Here is a 23,203-nt window from a genome sequence, read left to right on the forward strand (position 1 = left end):
TCATTGTATGTGTCAGGTTCCTATAAGGTGTCAGGATGTCTCCGTCTATTTCTCCATGGAGGAGTGGGAGTATTTAGAAGGACACAAAGATCTGTACAAGGACGTCATGATGGAGGTTCCCCAGCCCCTCACATCACCAGGTAATAGACAGGACTAAATACACACGGCCTATAATTATCTGTATGTAAAGAATGAATTCAGTCCCTGTATGTGTTTCCCCCAGATCTATCCAGTAAGAGGACAACACCAGAGAGATGTCCCCGTCCTCTTCTTCCACAGGACTGTAAAGAAGAATATCCCAGTGTTCCTCAGGATCATCAGGTAGATGGAGAGAAGGTGTCATGAGATCTCCCCTATGATGTGTAGACGGCTGTGAAGGTCTTGTGCTCAGTCTTGTTTTATCCACCAGTATTATATGTTTTATATTTGTGTAATGAGACCGGTGGAGATGGCAGGATTAGAGCTGATCATAGATGTGACTTCTCCATCTGTCTGTGACTTTTACAATATTTGTTTCAGGGTGAAGATCTGACCCATATTAATACTACAGAGACACATGTGAGGGGTGATGAGTGGTGTAAAGAGGAGATTCTTTCAGATAACTGCCCAGGTGAGTAGTAGCCTGTATATTTTACTTATTCACTGGTTGGTACAAAAATGTTTTTTATTCTGTTGAATTTGTACTATGTTCTGCACCGCTATGTATGCCAAATGAAAAGCAATGCCTAAGTATAGCTGTGAAAAATTACATTTCTGGGGGGCGTCTGTTTAATGTCTTGCTAAATTTTTATTCTGTGCTGGATAGGCATCCCTTCCAAGAGAAGGAGATTGGGAACTGTGAAAAAGCAATGATTCCCTTTAGTCTTCAAAAAATTAACCCTTTTTCCAAGTTTTTTTGGGGGCAGATTTCCAGGTGAAAGATTTCTGGCTGTTTAAGGGCAGAAGCTGTAGTACAGTTTGAAACCTAATGAACAGGCAGGAGATGTCTTTAGCACTGGCTGCTTATTCAGTACAGTTTGAGTCATGGTGAACAGGCAGGCAGCGGCCCTTTTCCTCTGTCCCCACTGGTAATCTTTAGCTTTATCCCATTGGGCTCACAATCTAAATTCCCTATCAGTATGTCTTTGGAGCATGCAGGAAAACCCACGCAAACACAGGGAGAACATACAAACTCCTTGCAGGTTTTGTCCTTGGTTAGATTTGAACCTAGGACCCCATCGCTGCAAGGCTGCAGTGCTAACCACTGAGCCACTGATGATTCCTGCATACCCTCAGTACTATTGGTTAATTTTCTCCTACCCAGTTTCTGGACTAACCCATCGGTTGCCGTAAGCATATCAAATTGTTATTGGACTGTTCAGATTGTGCAGTTACTTTTCAACTCTCCTGTTATTCCTTCAGCCTTTCAGTCTTGACCGTTAACCCTTTACTAGCCACCTGGATTAACGCTTTGGTTGCAATAAGCATATGAACTGTCATTGTTCATATTGTGCATAGTGGTTCTTCTGCCTGCCTGTGTGCTACTTTGGACTAGCCGTTTCACTCTGTTCTGGCTCCATGGTCTACCCTGTGCCCTCCAGCTGACTGCCAACATTTTGTGTCCGTGTGCCCACCTTGACATGCGACTTCATGAATCCACCTCCAGTAAGTGAGTGGAACAAACTGTAGGTGTGCGAACATAGATGTACCGTTTTCCACACCTGTGGAGGACAGTCTTGTCTGCCTCAGTGTGACATTGCCATCTGCTGCACTTATTATCCTCTCTGAGGCTGGACAAGCAGCAAGTAGACTAATGGCAAACTGGGCAAAATCCTGCTACTGTTCCAATTGTTTCATGTAGAAGTTCATTGGATCAGATCTCAAGAAACGACGCAGTCGAGATCTATATGGCTGGTCCTGGCTGGTGAGGGGATGCATCTGCTTTTACTGATGTGCGTCAGGTTGGCACAGCTGATGATAAAATATCTGGCCCATAAATTTATGTTCACTACTGCTGTGACTACTTGTGTCTCTGACAGAAGTGGTGGAGTATTGACTCTGCAGGAAGTGGTGAGGGACCTTCAGGTCAGACATACAAACAGCAGGTATCTGTTGGGTGAAATCTACCACAGGCTGAGTATAGAGCTTATCCAGGTAATACTTCAGGTTTGTCTCACATTTTGCTTTTATAGTGAGGGTCTTGCAACATGGCTAGCCAATAGTCACCACTTTGCTTGATCCTAAAGTTACACCTGTCAGCCTGCAAGCAACAAAGAGGTCAGCTTGCTATGCTCACCAGAGTGACTAAAGACCATGCTAATTCTGTCTCCTCTCCAGAATGTGACATTTAGTCATTCATCATCTAGTGTCTTCATTGTCATCATTATCAAGTTCACAATGAGTGTAAGGCTACTTTCACACTAGAGTCGTACTCGGCCCGTCGCACCGACGCTAGCGTTGTTTGCGCTGCACAACGGGTGCAGCGGATGCTGATTTTCAGCGCATCCGCTGCCCCATTGTGAGGTGCGGGGAGGAGGGGGCAGAGTTCCGGCCGCGCATGCGCGGTCGGAAAAGACGTTCTCGACGCAGCAAAAAACGTTACAAGCAACGTTTTTTGCTGCCGACGGTCCGCCACAACACAATGCAACCGTCGCATGACGGTTGTGACGTGTGTCAATGCGTCGCAATGCGTCGCTAATGTTAGTCAATGGGGAAAAAAACGCATCCTGCAGACAACTTTGCAGGATGCGTTTTTTCGCCAAAACGACGCATTGCGACGTATTGCAAAAAAACGCTAGTGTGAAAGTACCCTAAGCCATATCGTCTGTATGAGCCTGGGACAACTCAATGTCGGCATCTACAGTTGTGCTCAAAAGTTTACATACCCCAGCAGAATTTTTGCTTTCTTTGCCTTTTTTCAGAGAATGTGAATGAAAACACCAAAACTTTTTTTACACTCATGGTTAGTGGTTGGGTGAAGCAATTTATTATCAAACTACTGTGTTTTCTCTTTTTAAACCATAATGACAACCCATGTTTTGGATTGTTGTCATGTTGGAACGTCCAAGTACGTCCCATGCGGAGCTTCTGGGCTTATGAGTGCAAATTTGCCTCCAGTATTTGCTGATAACATGCTGCATTCATCTTTCCTTCAACTTTGACTAAGTTTCCTGTGCTTTTGTAGCTCACACATCCTGAAAACATCAGCATTCCACTTCCATGCTTTACAGTAGGAATGGTGTTCCTTTCATCATAGGCCTTGTTGACCTTTCTCCAAATGTAACGTTTATGGTTGTGGCCAAAAAGTTCAATTTTGGTCTCATCACTCCAAATTACCTTCTTCCCCAAGTTTTGAGGCTTGTCTCTGTGCTGTTTTGTGTATTGTAGGCTAGATACTTTCTGGCATTTGCGCAGTAATGGCTTTCTTCTGGTGACTCGAACATGCAGCCCATTTTTCTTCAAGTGCCTCCTTATTGTGCATCTTGAAACAGCCACACTGCTAGTTTTCAGAGAGTCCTATATTTCAGCTGATGTTAATTGTGGGTTTATCTTTGCATCCCAAACAATTGGCAGTTGTGGATGACATTTTTGTTGGTCTACCTGACTGTGGTTTTGTTTTTACAGAGCCCCTCATTTTCCATTTGTTAATCAGAGTTTGAACGCTGCTGACTGGCATTATCAATCCTTGGATATCTTTTTTTATCCCCTTTCTTGTTTTATACAGATCAACTACCTTTTTTTCCGTAGATCCGTTGACAATTCTTTTGCTTTCCCCATGACTCTCATTCCAGAAACGTCAGTGGCTGGATGAAAGATGCAAGAGTCTGTCTGGATCCCAGAAACTCACTCAGCTTTTATGCACACCCATTGATTACAAGCAAACAGGTCTCAGGTGAGGATATTAACTTTAGTAGCCATTCAAACCCATTTGTGTCAACTTCTGTGCATGTTATCAGGCGAAAATCACCAGGGTAAGTGAACTTTTGATCAGGGTCATTTAGACGTTTTGGGTTGTCATTATGATTTGAAAAGAGAAAACACAGTAGTTTGACAATAAATGGCTTCACCCAACCACTAACCATGAGTGGAGAAAAAGATTTGGTGTTATCATACATATTCTTTGAAAAAAGGCCAAGAAAGCAAAAATTCTCCCAGCGTATGTAAATTTTTTTAGCACAACTGTAAATCCGCCAATTACCCCTCCTCCTCAAGTCCTCCTAGTTCCTGATGTCAATCATACTTCACTGTAAACTCTATAAAAAATAGTGTTAAAACAATTCAATATTTTGGTTTCCAGTAAAGTGGATGGGATTGATAGAAATTTCTTGCCAACTGTGATTATTATTATTATTTTTTTTATTTTTCTGCATCAAAATTTGACATACGATGTGTGTTTCAAATCAAATGTCGCTTTGTCTTGGGGAGTACGCTGAATACTATGTGCGCATTTTCCCTATAGAATTGCATTAAATGTGGAAAGTCTACAGGTAAAAAACGCATATGTTTTTAGTGAGTTTCCACTTGCTTGTAATCTGCAGATGACTGTATTGATAAATTTGTTATTAAAGCCAAATACCAGGAAGTATCAAAAACAAAGGAACTTTATTTTAAGCATGACACCCCAAAGAGAGACGAAAACCACAGTGTCAAAAACACGCTAGAAACGTATGTAAGGAAAGCAGTTGAAAACGCAATGAAAAATGCAAGTAACCTAATTTACCTAATACGTGCAGAATTAATGATGCAGAAAGAAAAACTGGCAGAAGTGTTTTTTATTTTATATTACTTTCCATTAATAGTTAATAAAAAGTGCGTTAATAAGTTACATGTACACAAAAATGATGCCACTGACACAAACTAGTCATCCTGAAAAATGGATCTCATGTGACCAGGGTCGGACTGGCCTGGTTGGGTATTGGGGAAATCCCTGGTGGGCCCTTTCAGTGGATCCCATAGAGAAGGAAAGAAGTCGTGAGGAAGAAAAAAAAATTCTGCGGCTTTTAAAAGCACAGGCAGAGTATGTGCAGGGGCGCGCGTACGCAGCGTCCATTACCTGAACTGCCGCGTCGCACTTCCCAATGAGCACTGACTAGTTTGCCTGTTGTCACCAGCCTATGACTTTCATTGTCGTACGACGGGCGAACACACACAAGTCAGCCGTTGACCTCTGCTAGGTCGGCGGCCATCTTAATATGAGCGTGTCAGACCTGCAGAGGAGAAGGAGGAGGGCGCCAGGAGCGCAGGAAGGTAAGATGAATCTTTTTTTTTTCCAGGACGTCCCTCCTGACAGCACCATGGAGGATGTCCTCCTCCTCCTTGCATGGACAGGAAAGCAAACGAGAGGTTAAAAGGCCCCTCACCACCCTCATTCCCTCAGTGTTTTTCATGTCCCTGCATGGAGGGACGCACAAGAGGATCTTTCTCTTACCGGACGGAGCCCAGGGGGATCGGGTGGCTGGTCCAAACCTTCTCCCTGTCAAGTAGCCCGGGGCTGAAACCCTCCTGGGTGGGGGTCCATCAGCCACAGAGACCAGGGTGCGGACGATGCCCCTGGGTAGAGCCGCTTCCTCCCGCAGTGGAGGCTCCGAGGCCGGCCAGTATGCATCGCTGAGATCGGAAGTCACGCGGATGGGAGTCCCGACACACTTCCGGTGACAACAACGCTGGAGGTAAGAGGCCGGTGTGCGTTCCAAGGAAGGAATGCTAAAGCAGAAAGACAGGCAGTGGTACCCTTCCTGTTTCTCGCAGGGCTCAGGACCGCATCGGCAAAGCTGACCATGGAGGAGCCAAGCAGGACGGGGTAAGTGCGCCGTGCGCAACCTGCTGTCCCGTTTCACGGCCCTGAATGTTCCTTCTCTTGCACTATGTAGAAAAAGGGATCCCCCGCAATGCCCCTACCCGTGCCCAAGCGACCCGGGAAGGTGCCAGCAAAATCAAACAGATGCCCTGTATGCCACATAAAGCTAACTGACACATGTTGCAGGACTCTCTGTGACATGTGCACGGCCAAGATCATGAGGGACGAACAGCCATCCCTCCTTTCTGAGATGAGGTCTATTATCTGGGAAGAAGTCCAGGCTTCCATGTACGACTTTTCCCGTCCAAAGCCCCCCATCCCTGGCCCAAGTGCTAAGCGAGCCAGGTGGGAGATGGAGCTAAGTTCAGATGAAGATTCCTATTCCCGGGGGTCTGACCAGGAGGAGGGCGAAGCAGTTTCAGAACAAGAGCAAGGCAGAAGATATCTGTTCTTGTCTGAGGATATGGGTGACCTGGTCCGAGCAGTCTGGGACACAATGTAGGTGGAGGAGACCCCAAAACCACAGTCCAGACAGGACATAATGTTTGGAGGCCTTAGGGCATAAAAGCAACGGATGTTCCCAGTGAACGATCACATTCGTGCTATGGTCTTAGAGGAGTGGGAAGATGCTGAGAAGCAACTTCTGATATCTCGGAAATTTAAGAAACGGCTTCCATTTGATCCAGAGGACATCAAAGTGTGGGAAGAAGTTCCAAAAATTGACGTTTCGATGGCTAAAGTCACCAGAAAGACATCCATCTCCTTTGAGGATTCGTCCAGCTTAAAAGACCCTATGGACAGAAAGGCGGATAATTTACTAAGACGAGCATGGGAGACATCAGTGGCTTTAATCAAAACAAATATAGCTGCTACTTCAGTTGCTAGAGCTATGTTTTTATGGATGGAGCAACTGGAGGAGCATCTGACTAGTGAAACTCCAAGGGAGGATATCTTAGCTTCCCTTCCTCTTATGAAGTTAGCTACTGCCTTTTTAGCCAATGCATCAGCCAAATCTGTAAGATTCTCTGCCAGAAATAGCTCTCTTTCCATCTCGGCTCATAGACCTATCTGGTTGAAAATGTGGTTGGGGGATGGTGCTTCTAAAAACAAGCTCTGATCCCTTCCTTTTTCTGGGTTGAAAGTATTCAGGCCTGCACTAGACAATGTCCTAGAGAAGGCTGCTGACAAAAAGAAAGGGTTCCCGGAAGAGAGAGGTAGAAGGGAGCAGCTCTTTCTTAGGCCGGGCACCTCTAGGAGGCAGAGTACAGGAACCAAGGAAGGCCTCGTAGGGGTCCCTACAGCAGTACCCACTCTAGAGGTGGGAAAAGTAGGGGTTCCCTGTTCGGATGAGGTGCAAGATCCATGAAACAATGACTCTGTTTGTATTGGGGGGCGACTCAAGCAATACTCAGAGAACTGGTCTCAGAGCTCTCCGAATCAGTGGGTCATAAAGACCATATCAGAGGGTTACGTGATAGAGTTCACCCCCCCCCCCAGTCCCCTGAGAGTCATCACTTACGGTGAAGGCAGACTCCCAGATGTGGGCAGATTTGGTGGACCTAGTGAATTCGGCGGTTATAGGTCCAGTTCCCCTCCGCAGAAATAGGCTTGGGTCACTACTCGTCTGTTTTCCATCACAAAACCATCCAGAGAGTCTCGCACGATTATAAACTTAAAACCCTTAAACGCCACGGTCCACCTAATAAACAAAACTGACTTAATGTGCACCCTAGACATGAAAAGAGCCTACTATCAGGTTCTGGTCCACCCAGCATCCCAGAAACACCTGAGATTTGTGGTGAGGCTGCTAGATCGGACCTGCCACTTTCAGTTTCAGTGCCTTCCATTTGGTCTGGCTTCAGTTCCCCGAGTGTTTACCAAACTGGTCTCAGAGGTGGTAGCCTTTCTAAGAAACCTGGGAATAATCATACAATATCTGGATGCTGGGCTCAGTTTCACTCAAGAGCCTTGCAGAGGGAAGTCATGTCTGCCTGGGATCGTCATCAGTCCTCCCTCAACAAGAAAATATCCTTATCCGCAAGAGGTCACTACTATGGTTGATTCCGCCTGCAAACCTAAAGGAGGGCGTTCCCTGGATCACCTCTCCATGCACCACGATCACCACAAACGCCAGCAAGTGGGGATGGGGGGCACAGCTGAAGGACTTTTGATTGTGACTTGCTTGCCAAGAAGAAGTTGTTTTCCGCTCCTGGGGATTATGGCAGCAGAACACCCGGTACTGCTTCTGCAGAGGGAAGATCTTATCCACCAGGGTCCAATCTTCCATCAGGATCCGGGAAGGTTTCATCTTTCGGCTTGGATCCTGAGTGGGACATCCTGAAGGCTGGGGGCTGTCGGATGAGATCATGTCCACAATCCAGGCCAGCAGGAAACCGGTTACTTCAACAATATATTACAAGATCTGGAAGAGGTTCTGTCTGGAGGGGGGCAGGTCCGAATTGACAGAAGGAAAACCAGATATCCCAAGGGTATTAGATTTTTCTGCAGGGGCTTTAATAAGAGACTTAGACCTAGTACCCTAAAAGTCCAGATCTCGGCCTTAAGTACCTTTCTCGACTACTCCATGGCCACGGTTTCTCAGGTAATTCGGCGTCTGCACCCCACAATGAGGCAGTCAGTTCTCCCCTGAGATCTTAATTTAGTCCTTCTGTCCCTATGTTCAGTCCCCTTCGTTTCCGGGGAACAGATGTCCATCTCTCATCGAACAATGAAGGTGGCATTTTTAGTGGCTATCACCACGGCAAAACGTATAGGGGAAATTCAGGCCTTGTCCATTCGAGACCCATATCTCCGAATCTGGGATGACCGTATAATCATGAGGTTAGACCCTGCTTTTTTACCAAAACTTGCTTCCTGCCAAATGACTACATTGAAGCCATGCGTAGTTGGAGGCAGGATCATAGCCAATTCATCCTGTTTGGGGGAAAATTAGAGGGAAGAAATCCTCTAAGTCCACCATCACAAGATGGATTACTTCAGTGATTACCGTAGCCTATCAGTGTCAGGACTCTGAACATTTTTTACCTTTTGTGCATCACTGCCCTTTTCCAACATGGCGTCTTTGGTCTCATGTGCACTTGTCTTCCTGCTATAAAACTCCACCCCAGCCTTCAGTCTGTGCTAGATTATTCTGTCTTGCATCCAGCTCCTGACCTCTGATTACTCCCAGGCTACACACCTGCTCCTGTGAACCTGTGTGGTGATCCTGCTACTCTGCTCTGAGTTTCTGCTGCATATACAAGTCTCCAGTAATGCTCCTTCATCTGCTGCTCGTGTTCACTTTATCTGCATTTGCTGGACATGTAAGCTGCTGCTGCAATAACCTGAGACTATTAACCAGGCCTCCCTGGTTGAGCTAAGATATGATTTGAACTGCCTTACAAGCATATCTATCTGTGTCTGGACTAAGTGAAGGATTTATTCGTGTCAAGTTTCCTCAAGTATAACTGTACTTCATAGACTTTCTGCTTGATTGCTTGTTTCTCTGAAGTTTCCTATAGACTGCTAAGCTGCGTTTATTATTTGCACCAAGTGTTGTGGACTTGAGTTTCTCTCTGCACCTGTTTGAATCACCGTGTGATAATATAGACTTTACCACTTATAAAACTGTGTCCTGTAGTTATCTTGTTCCATGCAAAGAGTCTCCTGAGTTTATCCCCTATAATTATTACAATCAGTCTCGGGGCATCTGCCTCCCGGAAGGTTTAAGAGCCCACTCAAATCGAGCTTTAGCAACCTCCTGGGCAGAGAGGGTGGAGGCATTAGTAAATCAAATTTGTAGGGCCTCAACCTGGTCCAGGCTGGACACGTTTTGTAAACATTACAAACTAGATGTGTTATCTGGCCAACAAACAGCCTTTGGGAGAATTGTTCTCCAGGCTGTGATCCCACCCTGAGGAGGTACTTTGGTATTCTCCATAGTGCTGTCAGGAGGGACATCCTGGAAAATAGGTATTGGACCTACCGGTAATTATGTTTCCAGGAATCCATTCTGACAACACGGTTAGTTCCCCCCCGATTATATTATGTCATATGTCGTAAAATGATATTGTCTAATAAATGTGTTAGGTTGCATCATCCATGGTGTGGTACTTGCTAAAACACTGAGGGAATGAGGGTGGGGAGGGGCCTTTAACCTCTTGTGTGCTTTCCTGTCCCTGCAAGGAGGAGGACATCCTCCGTGGTGCTGTCAGGATGGACTCCTGGAAACCTAATTACCGGTAGGTCTAATACCTATTTTTTTTATATATGCGAGCGGCATGGTTTAGGGCACCAGGATAGATATATGGGGGGAGCAGGGCAAGGAGCTAGGATAGATATATGGGGGCAGGGGGAGCAGGACAAGGAGCCAGGATGGATATATGGGGGGTAATCAGGACAAGGGGCCACGATGGATATAAGGGGGGATGGAGCAGGACAAGTGACCAGGATAGATATATGGGGGGAGCAGGACAAGGGGCCAGGATGGATATATGGGGGGAAGCAGGACAAGGGGCCAGGATGGTTATACGTGGGGGGAGCAGGACAAGTGACCAGGATAGATATATGGGGGGAGCAGGACAAGGGGCCAGGATGGATATATGGGGGAAGCAGGACAAGGCCAGGATGGTTATACGTGGGGGGGCAGGACAAGTGGTCAGGATGGATATATGGGGGGCAGGACAAGTGGTCAGCATGGATATATGGGGGGAGCAGGACAAGGGGCCAGGATGGATGTATGTCAGAGCAGGACAAGGCCAGGATGGATATATGTGGGGAAGCAGGCCTAGTGACAGGGATGGATATATGGGGGGGTCAAGACAAGGGGCCAGGATGGATATATGGGGGATCCAGGATGGATATGTGGGGGGGAGTGCCAGGACAAGGGACCAGGATGGATATATGGGGGGGAGGGCCAGGACAAGGGACCAGGATGGATATATGGGGGTAACGAGGAATGGATATATGGGGGGAGCCAGGATGGATTTATGGGGGGTGTCATAACAAGGGACCACTATATACAAACCTGTGATCACTGTATTATCTGTACAATGACACTATATACAGAGCTATGTATAATGTCACTGGTGATCACTATTACCTGTACACTGACAATATATACAGAGTTACTGTGATCACTGTATTAGCTGTACACTAACACTATATACAGAGCTCCTGTGTATAACATCACTGGTGATCACTGTATTACCTGTACACTGACACCATATACAGAACTCCTGTTTATAATGTCACTGGTGATCACTGTATTATCTGTACAATGACGCTATATACAGTGCTCCAGTGTATAATGTCACTAGTGATCCCTGTATTACCTGTACACTATATACAGAGCTCCTGTGTATAATGTCACTGGTGGTAATAACAGTGTTGTTAGTATTGTGGTTTGTATTCATGATCAGCACTGTAGTATTTAATCACTATGTGGTGGTAATTTGTGGTCTGACCATGGGATGGGGGTATTTATCCCTTGTATGTGGTATTATTCGATCACTATGTGGTGGTAATTTGTGGTCTGATCATGGTGTGGCGGTATTTATTCCCTGTATGTGGTATTATTTGGTCACTATGGTGGAATATGTAGTCCAGTTATGGTGTGGCGGTATTTCTCCTTGTATGTAGTATTATTTGGTCGCTATATGCTGATAATATGTGGTATTATTCGGTCACTATGTGGTGTGGTCATGGTGTGGTATTATGGGTCTTGGTATAGTGGATTGTGTTGGGTATGGCGGTCATTTGTTCTCTCTGATATTAATTAGGAGAAGATTCTTTATTTCCATTAGATTAACTACTTGGTACACAACAGCAGAGATTCCCTTACAGTGGTTCTCCTGTGTAAAAAGTAATCACATCTCCACAGGATAAATGATAACAAATTGATTGGTGGGGGTCTGACTAATTGGACCCAATCGGCAAAATGAGGAGCTTTTATCCCAAGTAAACTGGAGTGGCATGTTTGACTTGACCACTGATCCATTCATTCCCTCAGTGGCTGCAAGCGCTGCTCTTGTTTTTTCTGGAAGCCCCAAAGAGAATGAAAGGAGCTGCGGTCAGACATCCCACCCACTGCTACATTTTAAAGTGTCTTATCAGGGATAAAACTTCCTCATTCAGTGCTATTTGTAATGGTCGGACCTAAGCGATCACCTATCCTGTAGAGCCCATGGATCAGTGAAGACTTGTTTTAACAAAATAACCCCTTTAATGTAAACTACTGTAATTATACATCACAGTTATTATGGTGGTATATATGTAGGAGCCGCCTGTGTTTTACAGTTGATTCTCCACTATAGTGGGGATAACGGCTTACAGATATTTGCATATAGCTGTAGATTGGGCCCCTAGGTTCAATTTCCCCTGTGGGTCCCAGACACCCCTGTCCGACTCTGCATGTGACCATCACTTAAAATAGAGCTCCCAGAACGTGATAAAATGAAAGTAGATAAAAAGAAGAAATAACCAGTCATAAAGATTAAATCTGGCTGTGATGCCAAGGAGTTAAAAAAAAAAAAAAAAAAATTGTATCACGAAATCCCTGATATGTGCCACGCAGAGATATTGTGATAGATTGCATGTCGAGAAGGTGATGCTGCCCAATCATGCAGAACCAGACCTGCACCACTGGCGGGTTTTACCCTTGGGGGCGTAACTGACTACCTGGTCTTCACTAGAGCCTCTTATGGTGAATATATCATAAGGCCCCGTCTCACATAGCGAGATCGCTAGCGAGATCGCTGCTGAGTCACAAGTTTTGTGACGCAACAGCGACCTCAGTAGCGATCTCGCTATGTGTGACACGTACCAGCGATCAGGCCCCTGCTGTGAGATCGCTGGTCGTGTCGGAATGGCCTGGACCATTTTTTGGTCGTTGAGGTCCCGCTGACATCGCTGAATCGGTGTGTGTGACACCGATCCAGCGATGTCTTCACTGGTAACCAGGGTAAACATCGGGTTACTAAGCGCAGGGCCGCGCTTAGTAACCCGATGTTTACCCTGGTTACCAGCGTAAATGTAAAAAAAAAAAAACAGTACATACTCACCATCTGATGTCCGTCAGGTCCCTTGCCGTCTGCTTCCTGCTCTGACTGACTGCCGCCGTACAGTGAGAGCACAGCACAGCAGTGACGTCACCGCTGCGCTCTGCTCTCACTGTACGGCGGCACTCAGTCAGAGCAGGAAGTAGACGGCAAGGGACCTGACGGACACCGAAAGGCGAGTATGTACTGTTTGTTTTTTTGGTAACCAGGGTAAACATCGGGTTACTAAGCGCGGCCCTGCGCTTAGTAACCCGATGTTTACCCTGGTTACCCGGGTGCTGCAGGGGGACTTCGGCATCGTTGAAGACAGTTTCAACGATGCCGAAGTCGTTCCCCTGATCGTTGGTCGCTGGAGAGAGCTGTCTGTGTGACAGCTCCCCAGCGACCACACAACGACTTACCAACAATCACGGCCAGGTCGTATCGCTGGTCGTGATCGTTGGTAAATCGCTATGTGAGACGGGGCCTTAACATAATAATTTTATTTATATATAGCGCCAACATATTCCGCAGCGCTTTACAAATTATAGAGGGGACTTGTACAGACAATAGACATTACAGCATAACAGAAATCACAGTTCAAAACAGATACCAGGAGGAATGAGGGCCCTGCTCACAAGCTTACAAACTATGAGGAAAAGGGGAGACACGATAGGTGGATGGTAACAATTGCTTTAGTTATTTGGACCAGCCATAGTGTAAGGCTCGGGTGTTAATGTAAAGCTGCATGAACCAGTTAACTGCCTAAGTATGTAGCTGTACAGACACAGAGTGCTATTAACTGCATAAAGTGTATGAGAACATGATGCGAGGAACCTGATTATGTTTTTTTTTTTTGTTTTGTTTTTTTTTTAAATAGGCCACACAGGGATAGTTAGGTTAATGCGTTGACGGTAGGCAAATCTGAACAAATGAGTTTTTAGGGCACGCTTAAAACTGTGGGGATTGGGGATTAATCGTATTAACCTAGGTAGTGCATTCCAATGAATCGGCGCAGCACATGTAAAGTCTGGGAGACGGGAGTGGGAGGTTCTGATTATTGAGGATGCTAACCTGAGGTCATTAGCGGAGCGGAGGGCACGGGTAGGGTGGTAGACTGAGACCAGAGAGGAGATGTAGGGTGGTGCTGAGCCATGGAGTGCTTTGTGGATGAGGGTAGTAGTTTTGTACTGGATTCTGGAGTGGATGGGTAGCCAGTGTAATGACTGGCACAAGGTAGACGCATCGGTGTAACGGTTGGTGAGGAATATGATCCTGGCTGCAGCATTTAGGACAGATTGGAGCGGGGAGAGTTTAGTAAGAGGGAGGCCGATTAGTAGAGAGTTACAATAGTCCAGACGAGAATGCATAAGTGAAACAGTAAGAGTTTTTGCAGAGTCGAAAGTAAGAAAAAGGCGAATTCTAGAAATGTTTTTGAGATGCAGATAAGAAGAGCTAGCCGGTGATCGGATGTGGGGGGTGGATGAAAGCTCGGAATAAAGGATGACCCCAAGGCAGCGGGCATGTTGCTTTGGAGTAATGGTGGAACCGCAAACGGAGATGGCAATGTCAGGCAAAGGTAAGTTAGTAGAGGGAGAGAACACGAGGAGTTCAGTTTTTGACCGGTTCAGTTTCAGATAGAGGGAGGACATGATGTTAGAGACAGCGGTAAGACAATTACTGGTGTTTTCTAAAAAGGTCGGCGTGATAACAGGAGAAAAGGTGTATAATTGGGTGTCGTCAGCATAGAGATGGTACTGGAAACCAAATCTACTGATTGTTTGTCCAATAGGGGCAGTATACAAAGAGGAGGGGGCCTAGGACTGATCCATGAGGAACCCTAACAGTAAGGGGAAGGTGAGATTAGGAGGAACCAGCAAAACATACAGTGAAGGATCGGTCAGAGAGGAGGAGAACCAGGAGAGAACGGTGTCCTTGAGGCCGATGGAGCGGAGCATAGTGAGGAGGAGCTGATGATCCACAGGAGGAGAGATCCAAGAGAATTAGCATGGAGTAGTGACCATTAGATTTAGCTGTTAGTAAGTCATTAGAGACTTTAGTGAGGGTAGTTTCAGTAGAGTGTAAAGAGCGGAAGCCAGATTGAAGAGGGTCGAGAAGAGAGTTATCTGAGAGATAGGGGGTAACATTATCAAATGCCCCCTTTAAGGTAAGACCTCTCAGTTGAGCAGTCCTAAAGTTCTCTTCGGGCAGTTAGAACTCAGGGAAGATGGGGACCCTGTCACTGTCTCGTCCCCCTCTCCAGCGAGGACACATAGGGGAAACTCATCCATCTTTGCTTTTGATGGAGACTAGTCCAGAGGGACCTGGCTTTTGTCTGGGCCACTCCATGTAACCCCCTTTTGCCATAAGTTCCAAAGTAATGAAAAATCCTGCCCCAGTATGACATTATGTATCAAGTCCTTTACTACTCCAACCTCATGGGACTTAAGGTACCGTCACACTAGGCGATATCGCCAGCGATCCGTGACGTTGCAGCGACCTGGATAGCGATATCGCTGTATTTGACACGCAGCAGCGATCTGGATCCCGCTGTGAAATTGCTGGTCGCTGCTAGAAGGTCTGCACTTTATTTGGTCGCTAGGTCGCCGTGTATCGCCGTGTTTGACAGCAAAAGCAAGGATACCAGCGATATTTTACTCTGGTAACCAGGGTAAACATCGGGTTACTAAGCGCAGGGCCGCGCTTAGTAACCCGATGTTTACCCTGGTTACCAGCGTAAAAGTTAAAAAAACAAACAGCACATACTCACCAGCGCGTCCCCCAGCCTCTGCTTCCTGACACTGACTGAGCGCCGGCCCTAAACTGAAAGTGAAAGCACAGCGGTGACGTCACCGCTGTGCTGTTAGGGCCGGAGCTCAGTCAGTGTCAGGAAGCAGAGGCTGGGGGACGCGCTGGTGAGTATGTACTGTTTGTTTTTTTAACTTTTACGCTGGTAACCAGGGTAAACATCGGGTTACTAAGCGCGGCCCTGCGCTTAGCAACCCGATGCTTACCCTGGTTACCCGGGGACCTCGGCATCGTCGGTCGCTGGAGAGCGGTCTGTGTGACAGCTCTCCAGCGACCAAACAGCGACGCTGCAGCGATCGGCATCGCTGTCGCTATCGCTGCAGCGTCGCTTAATGTGACGGTACCTTTAGTATGACAGTCTGTTCCCATGGTCACGCTTGCCACAGGGTAGTCCTTGGCGTCTTCATGTATCCAGGGAACACCCACAAACTTATTCGGGATCAGCTGGTGGGGCAAATTTGCACTGATTAGAGCCCAAAATTCCAAAAACCAGTACTCCATTGATGGACATGGTACACGCCTGTGGCCCCTCGCTGGGTTGACAGTCCACACTGCAGACCGGATAGGCGTAATAGGAGCAACGCCTGCCTAGGCTGCAGTCCATTGGTTCAGGGGACATATGACAGCTGGCGGCTGTCCAGGATTGTGACATAGCGAACAAACCACATCATTAATAACAGCCTTAGGGGACCCCTCAGTGGGATTAAGATGCCTCCCATTTGTGGGTCTAGCCATCCTCTGTGGTGAGCCTGCCCCCCTTTGGATATCCCAGTACGAGGAAGAGGCAATGTCTGGTTTCCCAAGGGATTTTTCAACCATCTGGTATCTCTCAACCAGGCTAACCAGGTGTTGTGAACTCTATTTTTGGGCTCCCTCTAGTGGTCACAAGCGGTACTGTGTAGTGTTGTCTTTCTGCAGGTTGGCTTCATCACCTGGTTCGTTATCCTTGGTTGGTTTCCTAATCCATAATCCTAATCCATCCATAATGTGTTCCATAGGTCTTTGTTGCGGAGGTATGTGGTACCTGTGGTTCCTTCTGTTGAGCCTCCTGCTCCGGTGCTGGTCGAGGGCGAATTGGAGTATGTGGTGGAGAAGATTTTGGATTCTCGTATCTCTAGACGGAGACTTCAGTATCTGGTTAAGTGGAAGGGCTATGGTCAGGAGGATAATTCCTGGGTTGTCGCCTCTGATGTTCATGCGGCCGATTTGGTTCGTGCCTTCCACGCAGCTCGTCCTGATCGCCCTGGGGGTCTTGATGAGGGTTCGGTGACCCCTCCTCAAGGGGGGGTACTGTTGTGAACTCTATTTTGGGGCTCCCTCTAGTGGTCACAAGCGGTACTGTGTAGTGTTGTCTTTCTGCAGGTTGGCTTCATCACCTGGTTCCTTATCCTTGGTTGGTTTCCTATTTAGCTCACCTGGATACTCAGTTCCTTGCCTGCTATCAATGTATTCAGTGCTCTTCAGATTCCTGGTGACTACCTTGCTCCCAGTCTCTCCAAGACAAGCTAAGTTTTTGTTTGTTCAGTTTCTGATTATCAGCGTTCATCATGTTTTTTGTCCAGCTTGTTAAAATGTGATTTCTTACTTGCTGGTTGCTCTAGGGGACTGAGTTTCTCCCCTCACACCGTTAGTTGGTGTGGGGGTTCTTGAAATCTCAGTGTGGATATTTTGTAAGGTTTTTTTACTGACCGCATAAACCCCTTTTCTATTTTCTGCTATCTAGAATTAGTGGGCCTCTTTTGCTGAATCTGCTTTCACCCCTGTGTATGTGCCTTCCTCTTACCTCACCGTTATTATCTGTTGGGGGCTTCTATATCTTTTGGGGATTATTTCTCTGGAGGCAAGAGCGGTCTTTCTTTCTCTCTAGGGGTAGTTAGTTCCTCAGGCTGGCTCGAGACGTCTAGGATTTTAGACACGTTCACCGGCTGCCTCTAGTGTGGTTGGATAGGTTCAGTTTTGCGGTCAGTCCAGTTTTCCACCTCCCTAGAGCTTGTCCTATGTTTAGTCACCTTGCTGGAGTAATTTGTGATCCGCAACCACTAAGGATCATAACAGTATAGCAGGCCAAAAAGTGTTTTATGCATCGCAGAAGTGGGATTAAAAGAAGACCTGAGTATAGATATATATATATATTTTTTTTTGTGCTGCAGTCTGTCTAGCTTCTTTCATCCCCTTGAACTCTGAGTGGTTTTGAGCTCAGCTGCAGACATGGATGTTCAGACTCTGACTTCTAGTGTGGATCATCTTGCTGCACGGGTACAAAGTATTCAGGATTTTGTTATTCATATCCCTATGTCAGAACCAAAGATACCCATTCCTGAGTTGTTTTCTGGAGATAGATCTAGGTTTCAGAATTTTAAGAATAATTGTAAGTTATTTCTATCTCTGAGACCTCGTTCCTCTGGTGATTCCGCTCAGCAAGTAAAAATTGTTATCTCCTTGTTGCGTGGCGACCCGCAGGATTGGGCTTTCTCTCTGGCGCCAGGAGATCCTGCATTGCTTAATGTGGATGCGTTTTTTCTGGCTCTTGGATTGCTTTATGAGGAGCCTAATCTTGAGAATCAGGCAGAAAAAGCGTTGCTGGCCCTCTCTCAAGGGCAGGATGAAGCAGAGGTGTATTGTCAAAAATTTCGGAAATGGTCAGTGCTTACCCGATGGAATGAGTGTGCCCTGGCTGCAAATTTCAGAGAAGGTCTTTCTGAAGCCATTAAGGATGTTATGGTGGGGTTCCCCACCCCTACAAGTCTGAGTGATTCTATGGCTTTGGCCATTCAGGTTGATCGGCGTTTGCGGGAGCGCAAATCTGCTCATCCTTTGGCGGTATTTTCTGAACAGGGACCTGAGTCTATGCAATGTGATCGAACTCTGACCAGAATTGAGCGACAAAGTCATAGACGTCAAAATGGGTTGTGCTTTTACTGTGGTGATTCTGCTCATGTTATCTCAGCATGCTCTAAACGCTTAAAAAAGGTTGCTAAACCTGTCACCATTGGTACTTTACAGCCTAAATTTATTTTGTCTGTTACTTTGATTTGTTCTTTGTCGTCCTACTCGGTTATGGCCTTTGTGGATTCGGGTGCTGCCCTGAATCTGATGGATTTGTCATTTGCCAGGCGCTGTGGTTTTGTCCTGGAGCCTTTGGAATTTCCTATTCCTCTGAGGGGAATTGATGCTAAGCCATTGGCTGAGAATAAACCTCAGTATTGGACGCAAATGACCATGTGCATGACTCCCGTTCATCAGGAGGTGATTCGCTTTCTTGTTCTGCATAATTTACATGATGTTGTCGTTTTGGGTCTGCCATGGCTGCAGGCTCATAATCCAGTTTTAGATTGGAAAGCTATGTCTGTGTCTAGTTGGGGTTGTCAGGGAATTCATGGCGATACTCCATTGGTGTCTATTGCTTCTTCCACTCCTTCTGTGGTCCCTGAGTTTTTGTCTGACTACCAGGATGTATTTGATGAGCCCAGGTCCAGTGTCCTGCCCCCTCATAGGGATTGTGACTGTGCTATAAATTTAATTCCTGGTAGTAAATTCCCTAAGGGACGACTTTTTAATTTGTCTATACCAGAGCATGCCGCGATGCGGAGTTATATAAAGGAGTCTTTGGAGAAGGGACATATTCGCCCATCCTCTTCCCCTCTTGGTGCAGGATTCTTTTTTGTGGCCAAGAAGGACGGTTCTTTGAGACCGTGTATAGATTATCGCCTTCTGAATAAAATCACAGTCAAATTTCAGTATCCTTTGCCACTATTGTCTGATTTGTTTGCTCGGATTAAGGGTGCCAGTTGGTTCACCAAGATAGATCTCCGTGGTGCGTATAATCTTGTGCGCATTAAGCAGGGAGATGAATGGAAAACAGCATTTAATACGCCCGAAGGCCATTTTGAGTACTTGGTGATGCCTTTTGGACTCTCTAATGCTCCTTCTGTGTTTCAGTCCTTCATGCATGACATTTTCCGAGAATATCTGGATAAATTTATGATTGTTTATCTGGATGACATTTTGTTTTTTTCTGATGATTGGGAGTCCCATGTGAAGCAGGTCAGGATGGTGTTTCAGGTCCTGCGTGCTAATGCTTTATTTGTGAAGGGCTCAAAATGCCTCTCCGGAGTACAGAAGGTCTCTTTTTTGGGTTTTATTTTTTCTCCTTCTACTGTGGAGATGGACCCAGTCAAGGTCCAGGCTATTCATGACTGGACTCAGCCCACGTCTGTTAAGAGTCTTCAGAAGTTCTTGGGTTTTGCTAATTTTTACTGTCGTTTCATCGCTAATTTTTCTGGTGTGGTTAAACCTTTGATGGATTTGACCAAGAAGGGCTCTGATGTGACTAATTGGTCTCCTGCGGCCGTGGAGGCCTTTCGGGAGCTTAAGCACCGGTTTTCTTCAGCTCCAGTCTTATGTCAGCCAGATGTCTCTCTCCCCTTCCAGGTCGAGGTTGATGCTTCCGAGATTGGAGCAGGGGCTGTTTTGTCGCAGAGAAGCTCTGAGGGCTCTGTGATGAAGCCGTGTGCTTTCTTTTCAAGAAAGTTTTCGCCTGCCGAGCGAAATTATGATGTTGGTAATCGGGAGTTGTTGGCTATGAAGTGGGCATTTGAGGAGTGGCGACATTGGCTCGAAGGAGCTAAACATCATGTGGTGGTCCTGACTGATCACAAAAATCTGATTTACCTCGAGTCTGCCAAGCGCCTGAATCCTAGACAGGCTCGTTGGTCGTTGTTTTTCTCCCGTTTCAACTTAGTGGTCTCGTACCTGCCTGGTTCGAAGAACGTGAAAGCTGATGCACTTTCTAGGAGTTTTGTGCCTGACTCTCCGGGAGTTTCTGAGCCGGCTGGTATTCTCAGAGAGGGAGTGATTTTGTCTGCCATTTCTCCAGATTTGCGACGAGTGCTGCAGAAATTTCAGGCGGATAGACCTGACCGTTGTCCACCAGAGAGACTGTTTGTCCCGGACAGATGGACCAGCAGAGTTATTTCCGAGGTTCATTCTTCGGTGTTGGCGGGTCATCCTGGGATTTTTGGTACCAGAGATTTGGTGGCTAGGTCCTTCTGGTGGCCTTCCTTGTCGCGGGATGTGCGTTCCTTTGTGCAGTCTTGTGGGATTTGTGCTCGGGCTAAGCCTTGCTGTTCTCGTGCCAGCGGTTTGCTTTTGCCTTTGCCTGTCCCGAAAAGGCCTTGGACGCACATTTCCATGGATTTTAGTTTGGATCTGCCAGTATCTCAGAAAATGTCTGTCATCTGGGTGGTGTGTGATCATTTTTCCAAGATGGTCCATTTGGTGCCCTTGCCTAAGCTGCCTTCCTCCTCCGATTTGGTTCCTCTATTTTTTCAGAATGTGGTTCGCTTGCACGGCATTCCTGAAAATATTGTGTCTGATAGAGGATCCCAGTTTGTGTCCAGGATTTGGCGAACTTTTTGTGCTAAGATGGGCATTGATTTGTCTTTTTCGTCGGCCTTCCATCCTCAGACTAATGGCCAAACCGAGCGAACTAATCAGACGTTGGAGACTTATTTGAGATGTTTTGTTTCTGCTGATCAGGATGATTGGGTTACTTTTTTGCCATTGGCCGAGTTTGCCCTTAATAATCGGGCTAGTTCTGCTACCTTGGTTTCGCCTTTTTTCTGCAATTCTGGTTTCCATCCTCGTTTTTCCTTGGGTCAGGTTGAGTCTTCTGACTGTCCTGGGGTGGATTCTGTGGTGGATAGGTTGCAGCAGATTTGGAGCCATGTGGTGGACAATCTGAAATTGTCACAGGAGAGGGCTCAGCGCTTTGCCAACCGCCGCCGCGGTTTGGGTCCCCGACTTCGTGTTGGGGATTTGGTGTGGCTGTCTTCTCGGTATGTTCCTATGAAGGTTTCATCTCCTAAGTTTAAGCCTCGCTTCATCGGTCCTTATAAGATCTTGGAAATCCTTAACCCGGTGTCTTTTCGTTTGGATCTCCCGGCATCGTTTGCCATCCATAATGTGTTCCATAGGTCTTTGTTGCGGAGGTATGTGGTACCTGTGGTTCCTTCTGTTGAGCCTCCTGCTCCGGTGCTGGTCGAGGGCGAATTGGAGTATGTGGTGGAGAAGATTTTGGATTCTCGTATCTCTAGACGGAGACTTCAGTATCTGGTTAAGTGGAAGGGCTATGGTCAGGAGGATAATTCCTGGGTTGTCGCCTCTGATGTTCATGCGGCCGATTTGGTTCGTGCCTTCCACGCAGCTCGTCCTGATCGCCCTGGGGGTCTTGATGAGGGTTCGGTGACCCCTCCTCAAGGGGGGGTACTGTTGTGAACTCTATTTTTGGGCTCCCTCTAGTGGTCACAAGCGGTACTGTGTAGTGTTGTCTTTCTGCAGGTTGGCTTCATCACCTGGTTCCTTATCCTTGGTTGGTTTCCTATTTAGCTCACCTGGATACTCAGTTCCTTGCCTGCTATCAATGTATTCAGTGCTCTTCAGATTCCTGGTGACTACCTTGCTCCCAGTCTCTCCAAGACAAGCTAAGTTTTTGTTTGTTCAGTTTCTGATTATCAGCGTTCATCATGTTTTTTGTCCAGCTTGTTAAAATGTGATTTCTTACTTGCTGGTTGCTCTAGGGGACTGAGTTTCTCCCCTCACACCGTTAGTTGGTGTGGGGGTTCTTGAAATCTCAGTGTGGATATTTTGTAAGGTTTTTTTACTGACCGCATAGACCCCTTTTCTATTTTCTGCTATCTAGAATTAGTGGGCCTCTTTTGCTGAATCTGCTTTCACCCCTGTGTATGTGCCTTCCTCTTACCTCACCGTTATTATCTGTTGGGGGCTTCTATATCTTTTGGGGATTATTTCTCTGGAGGCAAGAGCGGTCTTTCTTTCTCTCTAGGGGTAGTTAGTTCCTCAGGCTGGCTCGAGACGTCTAGGATTTTAGACACGTTCACCGGCTGCCTCTAGTGTGGTTGGATAGGTTCAGTTTTGCGGTCAGTCCAGTTTTCCACCTCCCTAGAGCTTGTCCTATGTTTAGTCACCTTGCTGGAGTAATTTGTGATCCTCAACCACTAAGGATCATAACACCAGGTTGTCCACATTCCGAGGGTTGCCCTGGGCAACCCAGGTCTGTATAGACCTGGGAAGGGAATGGATGAACCTGTCCATCCCCACACACTCGACCATCTGGGCAGGAGTGGATGTCTCTGGTTGCAACCACTTTTGGACTAGGTGCAACAAATTAAACAAGGGGGTTTGTCGCTCAGCAGTCGACTCGCTCAGCTCTAATGGACATCATTACTCCCAAGCATGCCAAGATTTTGGTCTTTAATTTAGTGTATTCTTTGGAATCCTGTAGTGGTAAGTCATAATACGCTTTTTGGGGTTCGCCTGTCAAACATGGCACAAGCACCTCCTCCTACTGCTCTGGCTTTCTGGACATGCAAGTCATCACCTGGAGTTGGGGAGGAGACCGCCGGCCTCCCATGAACCACCTCTGCAAGTTGTTTGATTTCTCCTGTTGCTGTCGCTGCTGCTGCTGGATATGCTGTACCAACAGTTTATTCATCTTCTGTTGCGCCATTTGCTGCTGTTTACTGGCCAGCTGTTGGTGCTGTTGAACCTGGACCTGATGCTT

General features: G+C 46.7%; 1 protein-coding gene across 1 annotated transcript in view; it reads left to right on the forward strand.

Moving 5' to 3' along the window:
* The window catches only part of LOC143766286 (uncharacterized), a 195,283-nt gene that overhangs the window by 75,067 nt on the left and 97,013 nt on the right, over positions 1-23,203 (forward strand). Inside the window, exons 4-6 of the mRNA XM_077253843.1 lie at positions 17-140; positions 224-321; positions 520-610. Coding sequence (XP_077109958.1) covers positions 17-140; positions 224-321; positions 520-610 — 313 coding nt within the window. The remainder of the gene's footprint in view (positions 1-16; positions 141-223; positions 322-519; positions 611-23,203) is intronic.

This window comes from Ranitomeya variabilis, chromosome 4 (assembly GCF_051348905.1).
Source record: "Ranitomeya variabilis isolate aRanVar5 chromosome 4, aRanVar5.hap1, whole genome shotgun sequence".
In the NCBI taxonomy this organism is placed as follows: domain Eukaryota; kingdom Metazoa; phylum Chordata; class Amphibia; order Anura; family Dendrobatidae; genus Ranitomeya; species Ranitomeya variabilis.